Source organism: Aedes aegypti, chromosome 3 (genome assembly GCF_002204515.2).
Source record: "Aedes aegypti strain LVP_AGWG chromosome 3, AaegL5.0 Primary Assembly, whole genome shotgun sequence".
In the NCBI taxonomy this organism is placed as follows: Eukaryota; Metazoa; Arthropoda; class Insecta; order Diptera; family Culicidae; genus Aedes; species Aedes aegypti.
In genome coordinates this window covers 169240306-169260040 of record NC_035109.1, presented here as the reverse complement: position 1 = coordinate 169260040, position 19735 = coordinate 169240306, and the positions used below count along the sequence as shown (strand labels likewise).

Below are 19735 nucleotides of genomic sequence, written 5' to 3'. Positions count from 1 at the left end.
CCGAATCTCGGCTAATTTTAACCGAGATCCGCACAGCCGAGAAGTCGGCAAACAAATTTCCTGGGATCTCAGTAAATAAAAGCCGAGTATCAGTAAATCGTGCTTCGTTGCTAAGCAACCGGACAAATTGTTAGCTGAGTCTCGGTTAAAATCGGGAAACCGAGATTCGCACAGCCGAGCTCGTGAAAAAAATCTAAGTGTGTATGTAAACCTTATGGACCGCGGGAGAAATATGCGTAGAACGGCAGTTTAGTTGAAACTGAAAAATGCGAAAAGAAAATCGTATGGAATTCATCAATTATAAGATAACACAATTTCATGCTATAACATTTGTATAACAATAGTTGCAACGTATATTGAAATCTCAATGAATAAGTAAGTCCATAAGAAGCAACACAACTTTGAAAAACAGCTTATGCTGAAAAGAAGAGCGAATCTCTTGTGAAGTCTTCCAAATCATAAAACCATTTTACAGGGACAACATATATTAAAAACCTTATTTTATTATCCATCATGCTGAATATCAAATCTTCACATCAGTAAGCAGTATCTTTCATACATAATGGAGCAGCTTTTAATGAATGTATAGTTCCACGGCCCCTCGGGATTAAGAGCTGTCTTTACGATTCATATTTATAAAGCTTCAAATGTTGATGTTGATCGTTGAATTCTAGAGAAATCGATATTTTTTGAATCGTAAGGAAGTCATGTGTACCTAGTCCAACAATTAGAATACTAGAACCACCACCTCTGATGCCTGCTACGATATTATCGTCTTAACCGAGACTTGGCTTGACTCTAAAACGCTTTCTAATCAGGTATTCGGATCCGGTTACGAGGTATTTCGTTGCGATCGGAATCCAAACAATAGCTGCAAACGCACCGGAGGCGGTGTTCTTGTGGCGGTTCGCTCTGGACTGAGAGTGAAAGCTCTTGACAACGGCCTGTGGAGGTGCTTGGAACAAGTCTGGGTATCTATCCAGTTCGACGGTCGTACATTGTTTTTGTGCGCCTTGTACATTGCACCCGATCGGGTGCGCGACGTCGAACTTATTAATGCTCACTGTCAATCTGTGTTCTCTATGATGGAATCAGCATCCCCGACGGACGAAATAATCATTGTCGGTGACTTCAATCTTGCTGGTGTTTCGTGGAAACCGTCTCACAGCGGTTTCCTCTACCCGGACCCCGAGTGCTCGTCGTTCCATGCCTGTGCGATTAATCTGTTGGATAGCTACAGTGCCGCCACATTGACTCAAATCAATCACGTTGTCAATGAAAATAACCGTAGTCTGTATCTATGTTTCGTGAGTTTCCAAGAAAAAGCACCAATAATTTCCGAGGCTCCGTGCGCCTTAGTAAAAGATGTCGCTCATCATCCTGCGTTGATGATATCTATTGAAGGCTACCAGATATCCGAATTCGACGATCGCCCCGCCTCTGTTTCGTACAACTTTGTGAAAGCCGATCATCGTAGCATTGCAGATGTCCTGTCAAGTATCGATTGGGCAACCATTCTTGACCCCCGCGATGTTGAAGTCGCTGCAACTACTTTTTCAAATGTTCTCTCATATGTCATCGACAGGCATGTACCAAAGCGCATACATCTTCAAGACGCACATCCTCCCTGGCAAACAAAAGAGCTTCGCCAACTTAAGTCGCAGAAGAGAGCCGCTTTAAGGAAACTAACAAAGCATCGAACGCTTCCTCTAAGGGACGATTATGTGAGGATCAATAACGAATATAAAAGATTAAGTCGCTTATGTTACTCTCAGCACCAGCGAGATATAGAGCTTAAACTTAAAAATAAGCCCAAATCCTTCTGGAAATTTGTAAATGAACAACGTAAGGAATCTGGCCTTCCGTCGTATATGGAGCTGAACGGAGAAATCGCATCTACCACGCAAGAAATCTGTCAGCTGTTCGCTGAAAAATTTGCCAACGTTTTCAACGATGAGGGCATCACCGAGGACCAAGTAAGCCGCGCAGCCAGTTATGTTCCTCTGAATGGTGAATCGTTGAGTGCTATCGACGTACAATTCGACGCGATCACCAAGGCCACTTCAAAGCTCAAATCCTCAAATAATCCGGGGCCAGACGGTGTCCCCTCCGCACTCCTGAAAAAACACATCGACAACTTGCTAGTTCCTCTCCGTCATCTTTTTCAAATGTCGCTTTCCAGTGGCACTTTTCCGTCCTGCTGGAAAACCGCATACATGTTCCCAGTACATAAAAAAGGAAGTAAACACGACGTGAATAACTACCGAGGAATTGCGGCGCTGTGTTCCGTCTCGAAACTTTTCGAGCTTGTCGTCATGGAACCTTTGCTCTCACACTGTCAGCAGTATCTCAGCCCCGACCAGCATGGTTTCACTGCGGGCCGGTCAACTACCACTAATTTACTGTGCCTCACATCCTACATCACTAATAGCATGACGGAACGTACGCAGACGGATGTCATATACACCGATCTCTCTGCTGCATTCGACAAGCTGGACCACGCTATCGCGATCGCAAAACTGGACAGACTTGGTGTCAGCGGCAATTTGTTATGTTGGTTCCGGACGTACCTCACCGGTCGTCAATTATTGGTTTCAATTGGCGATTTCAAATCCAGTAGCTTTTCTGCTTCTTCTGGCATCCCACAAGGTAGCCATTTGGGTCCGTTGATCTTTCTGTTGTATTTCAACGATGTTCATCTGCTAATCAAAGGTTCTCGTTTGTCTTACGCCGACGACCTAAAAATGTTCCTACAGATCCGCTCTACAACCGACTGCCACTTTTTGCAACAACAGATTGATGCTTTCGCTAACTGGTGCTCTCTTAATAGGATGGTAGTTAACCCAGTCAAATGTTCAATTATAACGTTCTCACGACTGAAGCAGCCGACCCTATTCGCCTACAGTCTGTATGGGACGATTATCGAACGCGTTAACCACGTGAAAGATCTGGGTGTCATCATGGACTCACAATTGTCTTTCAGGCAGCATGTGTCGTACACCGTAGACAAGGCGTCCAGAACCCTTGGATTTATCTTCAGGATCGCCAAAAACTTCACGGACATCTACTGCCTAAAGTCGCTTTATTGCTCCCTCGTTCGTTCCACTCTGGAATATTGTTCTGCTGTCTGGTGTCCTGCATACAACAACGTCGCCGAGCGAATCGAGTCGGTTCAACGCCGCTTTCTACGTTTTGCGCTTCGCAAACTACCGTGGACGAATCCGTTCCGCCTACCTAGTTACGAGAGCAGATGCCAACTAATAGATCTCGAGCTACTCCGCACGCGAAGAGACACAATCAGAGCTTTGACGATCGCCGATACGCTTCAGGGACGAATAGACTGCGCATCAATCCTCGAACAAATCGACTTGAATGCTCGACCACGACTGCTCCGCAATAGTTCGCTCCTAAGGCTTCCTCTCCGACGGACGAACTACAGTACTAACGGTGGGATCAACGGATTACTGAAACTTTTCAACCGAGTCGCATCAATCTTCGACTTTCATCTCACTCGTGAGTTCTTACGTCGAAGATTTTCATCCTTTTTTGCTGGACGAAACAACTGACAACGGCTTTGAATGTGCTTTAGATTATGTTTTAGCTCATGACTTCCATATGTGTTATTTGTAGATTTGACCTTTCTTGTCTCGATTTGTATGTTTTTAACTACCAACATCATTGGGGCCTCACTTTGCCTGTTGATGTAACAAATAAACAAACAAACAAACAAACAAACCACAATACAATTAGAATACTAGAACCACAATACCAAAAACGGATATTCGAAGCTGGCTCACTAAGTCCAGTTGACTGGTGTCCAAGAAACCCGTACTTTTTTGAGTACAGTAATGACCCGATTTTGTCGCCCTCTGATTTTGTCTACCCCCGATTTTAGCACCCTTTTTTGCAATATTTTGTCAGCATAAAATTTATACTTATTTTAATTAGATCAAACACGTCTATACTGGCAATATTGCATAAAGTCAATTATGACATTGGCCACAACTATACAATCATCTAGAGACCGGAATTTTGAAATTTAAAATCTTTAATAAATATCCAAGAAACTGATCAATGTTATTTTGGATTACGATACGTAGAAAAAGGAAGTAAACAAATGTTTACATTAACAAGATCATAGGACCCAGATAGCCGTAGCGGTAAACGCGCAGCTATTCAGCAAGACCAAGCTGAGGGTCGTGGGTTCGAATCCCACCGGTCGAGGATCTTTTCGGGTTGGAAATTTTCTCGACTTCCCAGGGCATAAAGTATCATCGTACCTGCCACACCGATATACGCATGCAAAAATGGTCATTGGCATAGTAAGCTCTCAGTTAATAACTGTGGAAGTGCTCATAAAGAACACTAAGCTGAGAAGCAGGCTCTGTCCCAGTGGGGACGTAACGCCAGAAAGAAGAAGAAGAAAACTAAGTTTTTAAGTTAAAATAAAACTTGAAACCAGTCAAAAAAAAAATAATTCTCGATTTTAGCTCTTTCCGGATTTTGTCAACCCTAAATGCAGCACGGGGCTGACAAAATCGGGACATTAGTAACACCACGTCGGTCTTTGTTTCCGAGACTGACTGCCAAAGCAGCTACTGGGCTGCATCACAGTGGTTTAAATTTACCTGTGGTTCTTCCGTTTTGGCTGTTTTGATACCCCGCATGTGCCTGGACATTTGGGTCCGCTCGTTAAGTGTCCGTTGTCTGCTCTGCCGACACATGTTAGGCACTTAGCGATTTGCTTACAATCGCTTGCCCTATGGCCTTCGGTGCCGCATTTTCTGCACATATTATTTCTGTCGAGACCATTGCAATTCCACGACTTATGACCCTTCCAAAAACACTTGAAGCAAACTTAAGGAGGCTGTTGTATGCTCAACCAGCCTACCTTGAGTATGCTGAAGTTCTTCGTTTTGTTGGCCTTTGCAATCGGCAACCTGATCGCCGCCACCTAGGTGCCCTGCGGGCGCTTACAAGCTACGCTCTTTGAGGGCAGCCGAGACCTCCGCTCCATCGGTGACCTCATCCAGATTTTTACACTGGAGAGTCGCTTCTGCAGTCAGGGATCTTACATCAATCTCATCGCCAAGTACTTCTTGTGCCAGTTGCTTATAGACTGCACCCTTTTGCTTGGCGTCTTTCTTTAAGACTAGAATCATTTCACCAATCCTAGTCCGCCTTATGCTCCGCACATCTGCGCCCAATGGCGATAACTTCTCCGTGATTCGCATCATTCTTCATGGGCCCCCTTGTTTCGGGTTTCTCCTTTCTTTCTTTTTTCCGATCGTATCTTCGGGTTGCTTTTACCTTGCGCCCGTGGTTCCTGTGGGTGCACTGCCTGGTTCCTATCCCGTGGCTTTTTTCTCGGCCTTAGGCTTGGTGTTGGCCTTTCCTTTGTTGCCATGTCCTCTTGATCGCGGAGTTTAGCTCGTGTCAGCTTCTCCGTTCAGGAGGACGACTGCGTAGGTCACTTTTCCCTTAGCACACGTCTTTTCGCCACGTATTCATCCTCGGAAGGTCCCCTCTTTCGCATCGCGTATCGAATAATATCATCAGATATTCGCGTTGCCTGTGAAGGAAAACAGTTTGTTCTGACACGACTTAGCGTCTCTTTTGTCTTCTACCTTGCCAAGTTGTTCCTTGGCTTTCTCGTAGTCCAGCTTTGCAGCTAGGACTGATTGTCACAATTTCAGTAGACTTGCTTTCAAGTCTTTGCTGATATTGCTTTTGCTCTTAACAAACTCGATTATGACATCGAGTTGTTCAGCAGCTACCTGCATTTTCGAGAGATACTCCCTATTATTACGATCCATGGCCTCGATTAGTCCCGGGCCTCACATGTTGCACTGGAGCGGCCAGTGTCTGCCGTCGTCACAGTGTCTAGGCTTTTGCCCACACTGTTCTTCTGCAATCATGTACTTCGTTTTGGTAGAATTGATAGTCAGGCCTATCCTCGCTGTCTCCCTCTTCAGAGGCTCCTCCACTGACCTGAAATCGATTTCAGTGAAGTTGATATCGGCCGCATACCCAAGGCGCATTGGGGACTTCCTTAGCCGAGTGGATAGAGTCCGCGCCTAAAAAGCAGAGCCATGCTGAAGGCGTCTGGGTTTGATTCCCGGTCGGTCCAGTATCTTTTCGTAATGGAAATCGCCTTGACTTCCCTGGGCATAGAGTATCATCGTACCTGCCACTCGATATACGAATGCGACAATGGCAAATTTGGCAAAGAAAGCTCTCAGTTAATAACTGTCGAAGTGCTCATTGAACACTAAGCTGATAAGCAAGCTCTGTCTCAGTTAGGAAATAATGCCAAGAAGAAGAAGAAGAAGAAGAAGAAGAAGAAGAAGATATCATTCACCAAAAAATACCAATAAATTGGAAACGATTAAGTACACCGTGATCAAAACCACGGCCAGATTATACCCGAGGAGGAAAGAATAACTAAATATCTTAAGCATACCATATTTTGGTATCATACCATAATTAGGTATTGTTCAGTTGTCAATACCTCATTTTGGTATTATAATGGTAGTTTAAAAAAATGTTTAAAACAATTAAAAATACTTCATTTTGGTATTTAATAGCTATTGAGGACTACTGGAGGTATTGATAAAAATCACTTTTTGCATCAAGTATTATTTGGGTATTACAATACCTGATCTAGTTATCAGCTTGATATTTGTAGAATATGCAGAAGGTATTATTTGAGGTACTTACTTACTTGATGGGCTACAATCCGCTACGTTTGCTTGTCGTTCTTCCGGCATTCGTACCACGTGACCAGCCCAACGCAGCCTGCCGTGTTTTATGAGCTTGATAATATCCACTTCTTTATATACTTGGTACAACTCATGATTCATGCGACGCCGCCAGATGCCATTTTCTTGTTTACCGCCGAGTATTGTTCGCAGCACTTTACGCTCAAAAACTCCAAATGCTTTCCGGTCGACCTCTTTTAACGTCCAGGATTCATGGCCGTATAGAGCAACCGGAAGGATAAGAGTCTTATATAGCGCGAATTTTGTTTATGTCTGCAGGCTACGGGACTTAAGCTGGTTACGGAGCCCGTAAAAAGCCCTATTCGCAGCTGCAAGACGCCTTTTCACCTCGCGGGTAACATCATTATCGCAAGTCACTAAAGTACCAAGATACACAAATTCATCCACTACTTCAAATTTTTCACCACCTAGCACCACTTCACTACCAACGTCACGATTGGAACCACGCTGTCTACCAGCGATCATGTACTTAGTTTTGCTGGTGTTGACGGTAAGTCCAATCCTCGCTGTCTCCCTTTGAAAAGGCACGAATGCCTCTTCTACGGCTCGACGATCAATTCCGATTATATCGATATCGTCCGCAAAACCCAGGAGCATATGCGACCGGGTGACGATGGTACCGCTTCTTTGCACGCCCGCTCTCCTTATAGCTCCTTCGAGAGCAATGTTGAACAAAAGATTCGAAAGCGCATCTCCTTGCTTCAATCCATCTAAGGTTACGAAGGAGGTTGAAGTCTCATCCGCAACCCGCACACTTGATTTCGATCCATCCAACGTTGCATGAATCAGTCTAATCAGTTTCGCCGGAAAACCGTGTTCTACCATTATCTGCCATAACTCATTTCTCTTTACTGAATCGTACGCCGCCTTGAAATCAATGAACAGATGATGTGTTCTTCTTCTTCTTCTTCTTCTTTCTGGCATTACGTCCCCACTAGGACAGAGCCTGCTTCTCAGCTTAGTGTTCTTATGAGCACTTCCACAGTTATTAACTGAGAGCTTACTGTGCCAATGACCATTTTTGCATGTGTACATCGTGTGGCAGGTACGAAGATACTCTATGCCCTGGGAAGTCGAGAAAATTTCCAACCCGAAAAGATCCTCGACCGGTGGGATTCGAACCCACGACCCTCAGCATGGTCATGCTGAATAGCTGCGCGTTTACCGCTACGGCTATCTGGACCCCCCCCCAGATGATGTGTCTGCAAGTTGTATTCCCGGAACTTATCAAGGATTTGTCGCAAGGTAAACATTTGATCCGTCGTTGATCGGCCCTCACGAAAACCAGCTTGGTATTCGCTGACGAAGGACTCCTCCAGCGGTCTCAATCTGTTGAACAGAACACGTGACAATATTTTGTACGCCGAATTGAGGAGCGTTATTCCTCGGTAATTGGCGCACTCCAACCTGTGGCCCTTCATATACAGAGGGCAGATGAGGCCCTCCAGCCAGCTAGTAGGCAATTCTTCTTCCTCCCATATCCTTAACAGAGTACGGTGCAGCATTTCGTACAGCTGCTCACTACCGTGCTTGAAAAGTTCGGCCGGGAGCTCGTCTTTTCCAGCAGCCTTACAGTTCTTCAACTCCTTAATCGCTCTTCTAACCTCATTTAGCATCGGGGGCTCCACAGCTTGTCCATCGTTGCTGATGATTAATCTGTTCTCAGACGCGCTCGTGTCCTCTCCATTCAACAATTGCTCGAAGTGTTCTTTCCACCTGGCAGCCACCAAGATTTTGTCTGTCAGCAAGTTACCTTCGCGGTCATTGCACATGACGGGAGACGGCGCAGTTTTTCTCCGTACGCCATTGACAGTTTCGTAAAATCTCCGCATATCGTTTTGTTCGATGCTGTTTTGCGCCTCAGTAATGATGTCTTCTTCATACTGCCTTTTCTTTCTGCGGTGAATTCGTTTCTCGGCTGCTCTAGCTTCCTTGTACCGCTCTCTATTCTGCCGGGTACCAGACACTAACATCCGACTTCTGGCAACATTCTTCTCATCCGTCACATTCTGGCACTCCTCATCAAACCAACCGTTTCTGGGTCGTCTCTGAGCAGTACCTATCACCTCTCGCGCTGCTGTGCTCATCGCACCGTGGATAGACTCCCACAGATTGTTGAGGTTTTCGCCTACGTTGTATCCCCTTATCCGCTCATCAAGCTTCCGGCGGTACTCGTCTGCTACACCTTCTGTTGATAAGCGCTGGATATTGAAACGCAACGGTCGCTGTGTTCTTGTGTTCGCCACGGTAGACAACCGTGCACGAATTTTACTTACAACGAGATAGTGATCAGAGTCAATGTTTTGGCCTCTAAAGGTCCTCACATCGATGACATCCGAGAAATGCCGACCGTCCACCAAAACGTGGTCTATTTGGTTGCAGAGCTCGCCATTTGGGTGCATCCAGGTGTGCTTTCGGATGTCTTTGCGTGCAAAGTAGATGCTGCTGATGGCCATCCCTCTAGCTGCAGCAAAAGTTATTAGCCTTAGGCCGTTGTCATTGGTGGCGGAGTGAAGGCTCTCCGTACCAATTATAGGGCGGAAAAAATCCTCTCTTCCGACCTGAGCGTTGGCATCCCCGATAACAACTTTTACGTCATGTTTTGGGCACTCTCCGTAGGTCTTGTCGAGACAATCATAAAACGCATCCTTCGTGTCGTCGGGTTTATCGTTTGTCGGCGCATAGATGTTGATCAGACTGTAGTTGAAGAATTTGCCCCGTATCCTCAATACGCAGATTCGTTCATTAATCGGTTTCCACCGCATAACACGCTTCATCTGCTTCCCGATCACTATGAATCCGACGCCATGCTCTGCCTTATCGCTGCCACTATGGTAGATGTTGTATTTGAAAGCTGTGTTGGCGACGGGATCCACCGCCCTGAATTCACGTTCTCCAGTTCTAGGCCATCTTACTTCCTGAATAGCAGCCACGCTCACTCCAACCTTCTGCAATTCACGAGCCAAAAGGCTCACTCGTCCGGGTTCATTTGACGTCCTGACATTCCAGGTACCGAGTTTCCAATCATAGTCCTTATTTCGTTGCCAGGTCGATTGCCGAAAATATAGTTCGTTATTTCTCCTTTCTCCATTTTTCGTGGTAGGTAAGAAATTCGATATGCTACCTTACCAGGGTCGCGATACCTACATCACGATGGTGGGGCTTCCACCTTAGGTGTAGCTGACGTGATACAGCATTTCATACTCAGCCGCTGGATGCCAGAACAGACGCTGTTTGAGCCGCACCTCCTTGGTGGACAGACGCTCGAGACGCACCTCCTCGCTCTAGCTGATGTCAGAAGGACAACAGTGCCCAGGCTGCACTACCAGCTAAGTACGCAACCCTTAGCTGGCGGTCTTTGTCATCATTTGACCCGTGGAAGCGTGAGGTAGGGACTTGTGAGGACCAGAGCTATGTTGGACGCTCCTTCCTAGTTGTCGGCTCACCATTTCACAGCCCATTAGCTTATTTGAGGTATTTTATCTCTTATTCAGGGCTCATTCATACCTCATTCAGGTTGCAAGTATTGGAAATTATCTGGTATGGAATACCTCAATTTGGTATTCAGTAGTTATTTTCTTCTGTTCGGGTATAGGTGCCTAGTTGACTATTTCCGTAAGAAAACAAAACTAAATGTGTAAAAGGAGTGCTTTGCGAAAGCTCAAGCCGATCGATTCGTTTTTTGAGCACTAGGAGTGTTTTTTGGTTGGTTTTGTTCGCTTGGGTAGTGCTTTGCGATCCATTTTTAACGCGCTCGGAGCAATTTTTTTTTAGTTAGCAGTTTATTCGCGCGCCATCGGAGTGATTTTGTATCCCTGCTTAAGCGTGTAGACGCGGAGATTGTGACTGTTCAGTCTAGGATGGATTACCAACTGGTGAGCTCGTTTCATGCTTGTAATAACACATTTGTACCATGGCATGTATTTTTTATGTATTTGTTGCACAAACTATGGATGGTTCGACACTTTAGGTGTTGATAGGCGCCAATATTAAAAAAAAATTAGATTTAAACCTTTGAATAGTTCTATGTTTAAGATGTCGACAAATTGATAGATAACTTTTTAAACATAGGTTACATGAATCGCATCACTTACCAAGGTGAATCCTGATCATGTAGCTTTTAAGCCCTCCCACTAACAGAGCTCCTTCCCGTGAGAACCATGAAGATGCAGAGGTATACTCGGTCTTTAGTAACAATAAATGTCACACTAACATTCCTTCTCTTCCCGAAAGACCGTAAGGACGTGGCCAGCGCCGTTATTAACATTACTAATTTCAGAGTCCTCGAAAATGTACATTGAAGATGGTATGCTACTCCCAAGCTACATCTGTTGATTCCCTATACAATTTCGATTATTCTGGTCAATCACGGAGTAGCAACTACGAATTGTACGGTCATCAATGCTCATGCTCAAGAAAACAAAACTAAGTGTGTAAAAGAAATTCAGCTATAATTTATTACAAATCAACACATATGCGTACATAGATTCTAATTCTTGTTGGCAGGTGGTTTCTTCTCGTGAATCCTTTTATGCTTCGCCAGTGTGCTGTGATCGCGAAACGTTTTGTTGCAAGTCCCGCAGGAAAAGGGTTTCTCCCCAGTGTGGATCCTCCGGTGGGTTAACATCACCGTCCTCTGGCGGAACCGTTTCGCACAGAAGTCGCACTGGTATGCCTTCTCGTTGAAGTGGATCTTCATGTGCCTGCGCATACTGGTGTACTGGGCGAAATTCCGGCCACATTGCGAGCATTGAAAGGGTTGATCCTTGGTGTGGGTATTTTCGTGTCCAGCTAGTGAAACGGCGGTTGGACATAACTTTCCGCAAAAGCTGCACTTGTAGTTGCGCTCGTGGGCAGCCATGTGCGCCTTCAGGGTTTGAGTATTTCCAAAAGATCGGTCACATTGGTCACACAGATGTAGTACGTATTCCGTCGCGTGAGCTGCCTGTACGTGATCTAGTAAATGTTGATTGCTGTTCATGGTCAGATCACAGTAATCACATTTGAAAAGGTTAACTTTTCTTGGAGTCTCGCCGTATGCTTGTGAGGAGCTATGTACATGCTTGGTGTGAGTTCGCAAATCTTTCAATGTTTGAAATCTGTTTGAACATTCTGAACACTCAAAAATTTTCGGCTTCACTGCGCAGTCATGAGCAATCAGTTCTTCCTTAGTTTTGTAAATCAAATAGCAATGTTTGCAGTTTTGTGTATATTCTTCTTTGTGCACAGTATTTGTGTGCTGAATAAATGTAACAGCGTTTTCAAATATGTCGTTACAAACGTTGCATTGATAATCAAGAGTAACAATGCTGAATACATTGTCGCCGGACACACTCGCCGAAACTTCGACTAGCTCCCTCATATCAGACGACTCTCCATCAGAGATAATGTCCGACATTGCTTGATGATCCACTGTGACCAAATCGCTGCTCTGATCGGAACTATAGATAACTCCACTCGGATGGACAATGTACTCCTCCTCTTCGTCTTCTTCCATACTTTGAGGCTGCTGGTCTTCGAGTTTGTTCAGGTCAAAAGCGGATTCGGACAAATTCTCGTTCTCGCAATCGTCAATCATAACCGGATCATCATCGGAATGGTGTTCGTCTTCGAGTGCTTCAATTTCATCCGGTTCCTGGCTAGAAGGCTCAAACTCTGCTTTGATTATTTGGCAATCTTCTTCAATCGAACCATCATTCGAGTCGACTGAAGCATTTTTATCATCTTTTTCGAGATTTGCGGAGGATGTGTCGTTGGATATTTCGCCTTTCGAAGGCTGCTTTGTGTTAGCATCATTATCGATTTCCTGATTAGATCCACCGGGGCTTCTGAAATTAAAATAACAATACAGTAACTCATATTAGATGTAAATGATAATTGTTTTTACAAGTTTAAAAAAATTATCAAATAAAATGACGTAATGTGGCGTAATTCAGCGCTGCCAAGATCCTTACTCCGCGCATTTCGTATTTTTTTTCAGAAATTTAAAATTATAGTTCATAATAAGCTTTAGTAAGCATGTAATTTATGACCACCAGGTAACGGAATAGGCAGAGGTCGAAATTTTCAAATGAAATATATTTGTTTGGACAAAATGCGCTGAATTAGGGTACTTTAAGGTATAAGGACTTCGAAATGCTTTATCGGAAAATGTCCGTCATATTCAAGAATTAACAGTTATTTTATATTCAATAATAATTATTATGTTATTAAGTGGTAGTAGTTTTCTTATTGAGTAGATTTTTCAAGCAATGTTGGTGGGGATTGCTCATCAAACCTTCCGGTCCGCCTCATAGTTACGTACTATTTGGTGCTGGGTGTAGTTCTTGTTTTTCCAGCTGTATTGAAAAGCATAAGCCATAGTCTTTGGCATACAATCGGATCTTTCTTTAGCAGAAAAGAACCGAAATGTCTATCGACGACCGGTGATTGCTAGCAGATATAGTGGAGAGCTTGTCTTGAAACGTTCATCGCTTCAAGCTAGTTGAAAAACTGAATACACTGATTGCCTGTCGATCAGAGCCGAACTAGGCATAGATCGTATACATACATCTGAATCTACATGTCTCCGATGTATTACATCGTTCCAGGTGGGAGTTATCTGATATGTGAATATGGTACCATAACAGAATTTTCCATCTGAACGAAGTGATAAATCATAATATTCCGCAAACTGTATCACACATCTACAGAATGTATTGCGTGAAGTTAAGACACAGCAGAGTATTGGGTACATAGGACCAAGTCTCTGCCGGGTGGCGCGAAACTGATGAGCGATAGACAATAGAATCAACAACACTGCCATAAGGGATAGTAAGCATGTGACTATTGTCGAAACTATGATTAGGAGGCAAATCAACATCCCAAGATCAAATTTTTGTTACAACCAATGTAGGTATTATTAAATTAGGCTGTAGAAAATGATATAACACAGACAAACAGACGTAACACTGACGAAATTTCCATCGACCACACATTTAACGATCATTTCAAATTCGCTATGTTACAAATCTCACAACCAGAGGCGCGCGCATCGTTTTTCTTCGCGTTTGACGTTTCACACTACCGCCATCTGCCGGTCTTGTTGCACGAAACACCTTTTCGTGCAACATGCTCACCAGATGATGATGGTGTAAACTGGGCGATGGATTTTAATGAAATTTGTTCTAAGTGTTACGTCTGTTTGTCTGTGGATATAATATCTGCAAGGTAATAAATGCTCGTAGTCTGTTTTCTTCGAATACACATGTATAAATTGTTAAAATTGCCGAATCATACGCGGAATTTATTAAACGGATCATGAAATTAGGACTGAAATCATAATGATGATAGATTATCAACTTTCCTTTCGTCGTGCTATTTTTTACCGTTAGAATCACCAAACTGATTGGTTTCCCACTACATACACCAATACAACAGCACAAAAACTGAAGTATTATAATCGCGCGTTGAAACTTATTCAATATCCATATATTACATCAATAGTGAATTCTTGTATATAGCTAGTATAAATGACAGAATCATCAACTTCTTAAACTTTCTTTAACTGAAAACAGGATGCTTGTTTATCAAACATGCTCAATCTGCACCTAAAATCTCGGATCCAAATAGTTTTCTAAATAAAAATTGTGTCTAAATAAAACGTGCAGGCCAACAAAACATAATTGAGTAGGAGTTTACAAGTTACTTAGCACATGAAAAGCATTTTGAAAAGGGATTTTGACGGTTCGATTGGCGGCTTATCGCCTACTCGCATTTCTCCCTTTCAGGATCTCTACTCACAACAATAATTATTTAACACAAACTAATATCAGATGGGCCTCCATTCTGTGGAGTGATGTGGCCCCTTCCTTTCCTTGTTTTATTATCTTTCCAGAACAACCGAAATGAAGAAGGAAACCTCCAAGCCATTGTGGAGAAGTGATGTCACAACAGGAAGATACGCATACCCGGCACGCAAATATCCCCACCTCAAGATCGTTAACACGTGGAAGGTCGTAAATCGGTTTGATTACATGCATAATAATAACTATTTACACCCTGACAGAACTGCCTATCTCAAAAATAGGTAAGAAGGGCGGGACGATAGTGCGAGCCTACCCACTCTGTCATCGGTGGGCGTCGGGCGTGCTAACTGGTATAGCATGGCCTATGGGGCTCTGCCTGCACAAATCATGTTTTCTTTCTCTTTCACCTTTTGTGAATTTGCTAACAACAATGCCATTAAAGTAAATCCAATACAAGAATGCAGTGCAGAACCTCATAACGCCTTTTTCGGTAAACGTATTTCCCAGCGTGGGGGTTTATAGGGATGTTTGTGTAAACAACGCAGATTGGCCATGGCTAGGGGGTGCGTTGATATTAGCAGATTAGCAGATTATTAGCAGAGTAGATTTTTCAAGCAATGTTGCTGCTCAGCTGCTCCAAAAACTTCCGTTAAGGCCCAAGTAAAAATGAACCAAATGTCAAAAATAAAAAAGCAGTTTTCACCTTGGAAATGAACAAATAGGAAAAAATAAAAACACACAGCCTTTTTATTTTGGAAATAAAACAGCTGTGTGTTTTTATTTTTATCGATTTGTCGATTTTAACGGCGAAAACTGCTTTTTCACTTTTGACATTTGTTGCATTTTTACTTGGGCCTTAACGGAAGTTTTTGGAGCAGCTGAGCAGCAACATTGCTTGAAAAATCTACTCTGCTAATAATCTGCTAATCTGCTAATATCAACGCACCCCCTAGCCATGGCCAATCTGCGTTGTTTACACAAACATCCCTATAAACCCCCACGCTGGGAAATACGTTTACCGAAAAAGGCGTTATGAGGTTCTGCACTGCATTCTTGTATTGGATTTACTTTAATGGCATTGTTGTTAGCAAATTCACAAAAGGTGAAAGAGAAAGAAAACATGATTTGTGCAGGCAGAGCCCCATAGGCCATGCTATACCAGTTAGCACGCCCGACGCCCACCGATGACAGAGTGGGTAGGCTCGCACTATCGTCCCGCCCTTCTTACCTATTTTTGAGATAGGCAGTTCTGTCAGGGTGTAAATAGTTATTATTATGCATGTAATCAAACCGATTTACGACCTTCCACGTGTTAACGATCTTGAGGTGGGGATATTTGCGTGCCGGGTATGCGTATCTTCCTGTTGTGACATCACTTCTCCACAATGGCTTGGAGGTTTCCTTCTTCATTTCGGTTGTTCTGGAAAGATAATAAAACAAGGAAAGGAAGGGGCCACATCACTCCACAGAATGGAGGCCCATCTGATATTAGTTTGTGTTAAATAATTATTGTTGTGAGTAGAGATCCTGAAAGGGAGAAATGCGAGTAGGCGATAAGCCGCCAATCGAACCGTCAAAATCCCTTTTCAAAATGCTTTTCATGTGCTAAGTAACTTGTAAACTCCTACTCAATTATGTTTTGTTGGCCTGCACGTTTTATTTAGACACAATTTTTATTTAGAAAACTATTTGGATCCGAGATTTTAGGTGCAGATTGAGCATGTTTGATAAACAAGCATCCTGTTTTCAGTTAAAGAAAGTTTAAGAAGTTGATGATTCTGTCATTTATACTAGCTATATACAAGAATTCACTATTGATGTAATATATGGATATTGAATAAGTTTCAACGCGCGATTATAATACTTCAGTTTTTGTGCTGTTGTATTGGTGTATGTAGTGGGAAACCAATCAGTTTGGTGATTCTAACGGTAAAAAATAGCACGACGAAAGGAAAGTTGATAATCTATCATCATTATGATTTCAGTCCTAATTTCATGATCCGTTTAATAAATTCCGCGTATGATTCGGCAATTTTAACAATTTATACATGTGTATTCGAAGAAAACAGACTACGAGCATTTATTACCTTGCAGATATTATATCCACAGACAAACAGACGTAACACTTAGAACAAATTTCATTAAAATCCATCGCCCAGTTTACACCATCATCATCTGGTGAGCATGTTGCACGAAAAGGTGTTTCGTGCAACAAGACCGGCAGATGGCGGTAGTGTGAAACGTCAAACGCGAAGAAAAACGATGCGCGCGCCTCTGGTTGTGAGATTTGTAACATAGCGAATTTGAAATGATCGTTAAATGTGTGGTCGATGGAAATTTCGTCAGTGTTACGTCTGTTTGTCTGTGTTATATCATTTTCTACAGCCTAATTTAATAATACCTACATTGGTTGTAACAAAAATTTGATCTTGGGATGTTGATTTGCCTCCTAATCATAGTTTCGACAATAGTCACATGCTTACTATCCCTTATGGCAGTGTTGTTGATTCTATTGTCTATCGCTCATCAGTTTCGCGCCACCCGGCAGAGACTTGGTCCTATGTACCCAATACTCTGCTGTGTCTTAACTTCACGCAATACATTCTGTAGATGTGTGATACAGTTTGCGGAATATTATGATTTATCACTTCGTTCAGATGGAAAATTCTGTTATGGTACCATATTCACATATCAGATAACTCCCACCTGGAACGATGTAATACATCGGAGACATGTAGATTCAGATGTATGTATACGATCTATGCCTAGTTCGGCTCTGATCGACAGGCAATCAGTGTATTCAGTTTTTCAACTAGCTTGAAGCGATGAACGTTTCAAGACAAGCTCTCCACTATATCTGCTAGCAATCACCGGTCGTCGATAGACATTTCGGTTCTTTTCTGCTAAAGAAAGATCCGATTGTATGCCAAAGACTATGGCTTATGCTTTTCAATACAGCTGGAAAAACAAGAACTACACCCAGCACCAAATAGTACGTAACTATGAGGCGGACCGGAAGGTTTGATGAGCAATCCCCACCAACATTGCTTGAAAAATCTACTCAATAAGAAAACTACTACCACTTAATAACATAATAATTATTATTGAATATAAAATAACTGTTAATTCTTGAATATGACGGACATTTTCCGATAAAGCATTTCGAAGTCCTTATACCTTAAAGTACCCTAATTCAGCGCATTTTGTCCAAACAAATATATTTCATTTGAAAATTTCGACCTCTGCCTATTCCGTTACCTGGTGGTCATAAATTACATGCTTACTAAAGCTTATTATGAACTATAATTTTAAATTTCTGAAAAAAAATACGAAATGCGCGGAGTAAGGATCTTGGCAGCGCTGAATTACGCCACATTACGTCATTTTATTTGATAATTTTTTTAAACTTGTAAAAACAATTATCATTTACATCTAATATGAGTTACTGTATTGTTATTTTAATTTCAGAAGCCCCGGTGGATCTAATCAGGAAATCGATAATGATGCTAACACAAAGCAGCCTTCGAAAGGCGAAATATCCAACGACACATCCTCCGCAAATCTCGAAAAAGATGATAAAAATGCTTCAGTCGACTCGAATGATGGTTCGATTGAAGAAGATTGCCAAATAATCAAAGCAGAGTTTGAGCCTTCTAGCCAGGAACCGGATGAAATTGAAGCACTCGAAGACGAACACCATTCCGATGATGATCCGGTTATGATTGACGATTGCGAGAACGAGAATTTGTCCGAATCCGCTTTTGACCTGAACAAACTCGAAGACCAGCAGCCTCAAAGTATGGAAGAAGACGAAGAGGAGGAGTACATTGTCCATCCGAGTGGAGTTATCTATAGTTCCGATCAGAGCAGCGATTTGGTCACAGTGGATCATCAAGCAATGTCGGACATTATCTCTGATGGAGAGTCGTCTGATATGAGGGAGCTAGTCGAAGTTTCGGCGAGTGTGTCCGGCGACAATGTATTCAGCATTGTTACTCTTGATTATCAATGCAACGTTTGTAACGACATATTTGAAAACGCTGTTACATTTATTCAGCACACAAATACTGTGCACAAAGAAGAATATACACAAAACTGCAAACATTGCTATTTGATTTACAAAACTAAGGAAGAACTGATTGCTCATGACTGCGCAGTGAAGCCGAAAATTTTTGAGTGTTCAGAATGTTCAAACAGATTTCAAACATTGAAAGATTTGCGAACTCACACCAAGCATGTACATAGCTCCTCACAAGCATACGGCGAGACTCCAAGAAAAGTTAACCTTTTCAAATGTGATTACTGTGATCTGACCATGAACAGCAATCAACATTTACTAGATCACGTACAGGCAGCTCACGCGACGGAATACGTACTACATCTGTGTGACCAATGTGACCGATCTTTTGGAAATACTCAAACCCTGAAGGCGCACATGGCTGCCCACGAGCGCAACTACAAGTGCAGCTTTTGCGGAAAGTTATGTCCAACCGCCGTTTCACTAGCTGGACACGAAAATACCCACACCAAGGATCAACCCTTTCAATGCTCGCAATGTGGCCGGAATTTCGCCCAGTACACCAGTATGCGCAGGCACATGAAGATCCACTTCAACGAGAAGGCATACCAGTGCGACTTCTGTGCGAAACGGTTCCGCCAGAGGACGGTGATGTTAACCCACCGGAGGATCCACACTGGGGAGAAACCCTTTTCCTGCGGGACTTGCAACAAAACGTTTCGCGATCACAGCACACTGGCGAAGCATAAAAGGATTCACGAGAAGAAACCACCTGCCAACAAGAATTAGAATCTATGTACGCATATGTGTTGATTTGTAATAAATTATAGCTGAATTTCTTTTACACACTTAGTTTTGTTTTCTTGAGCATGAGCATTGATGACCGTACAATTCGTAGTTGCTACTCCGTGATTGACCAGAATAATCGAAATTGTATAGGGAATCAACAGATGTAGCTTGGGAGTAGCATACCATCTTCAATGTACATTTTCGAGGACTCTGAAATTAGTAATGTTAATAACGGCGCTGGCCACGTCCTTACGGTCTTTCGGGAAGAGAAGGAATGTTAGTGTGACATTTATTGTTACTAAAGACCGAGTATACCTCTGCATCTTCATGGTTCTCACGGGAAGGAGCTCTGTTAGTGG

The 19735-nt window shown here is 42.9% G+C and overlaps 3 protein-coding genes across 5 annotated transcripts in view; 2 read left to right on the top strand and 1 right to left on the bottom strand.

The window, feature by feature from the left end:
* The window catches only part of LOC5579949 (histone-arginine methyltransferase CARMER), a 165638-nt gene that overhangs the window by 110547 nt on the left and 35356 nt on the right, over window positions 1–19735 (top strand). The window lies entirely within an intron of this gene.
* On the bottom strand, window positions 11272–14538 carry LOC110678132 (zinc finger and SCAN domain-containing protein 23-like). The gene is made up of 3 exons (XM_021850736.1): window positions 14507–14538; window positions 12100–12610; window positions 11272–11727 (listed from the first exon to the last, which is right to left on the bottom strand). Exons 1-3 carry the CDS (start codon window positions 14536–14538, stop codon window positions 11272–11274), a joined length of 999 nt encoding a protein of 332 aa, XP_021706428.1.
* LOC110678131 (zinc finger and SCAN domain-containing protein 23-like) lies at window positions 14669–19376 on the top strand. The gene is made up of 3 exons (XM_021850735.1): window positions 14669–14787; window positions 18038–18548; window positions 18921–19376. Exons 1-3 carry the CDS (start codon window positions 14669–14671, stop codon window positions 19374–19376), a joined length of 1086 nt encoding a protein of 361 aa, XP_021706427.1.

Coding starts and splice junctions, on each gene's coding strand:
- LOC110678131 (XM_021850735.1), top strand. CDS start 14,669: ATGAAGAAGGAAACCTCCAAGCCATTGTGGAGAAGTGATGTCACAACA. Junction 14,788..18,037: donor ACGTGGAAGGTCGTAAATCG/GTTTGATTACAT, acceptor TTTTAATTTCAG/AAGCCCCGGTGGATCTAATC. Junction 18,549..18,920: donor CGAGTGTGTCCGGCGACAAT/GTATTCAGCATT, acceptor GATCACGTACAG/GCAGCTCACGCGACGGAATA.
- LOC110678132 (XM_021850736.1), bottom strand. CDS start 14,538: ATGCGAGTAGGCGATAAGCCGCCAATCGAACC. Junction 12,611..14,506: donor GATAAGCCGCCAATCGAACC/GTCAAAATCCCT, acceptor TTTTAATTTCAG/AAGCCCCGGTGGATCTAATC. Junction 11,728..12,099: donor CGAGTGTGTCCGGCGACAAT/GTATTCAGCATT, acceptor GATCACGTACAG/GCAGCTCACGCGACGGAATA.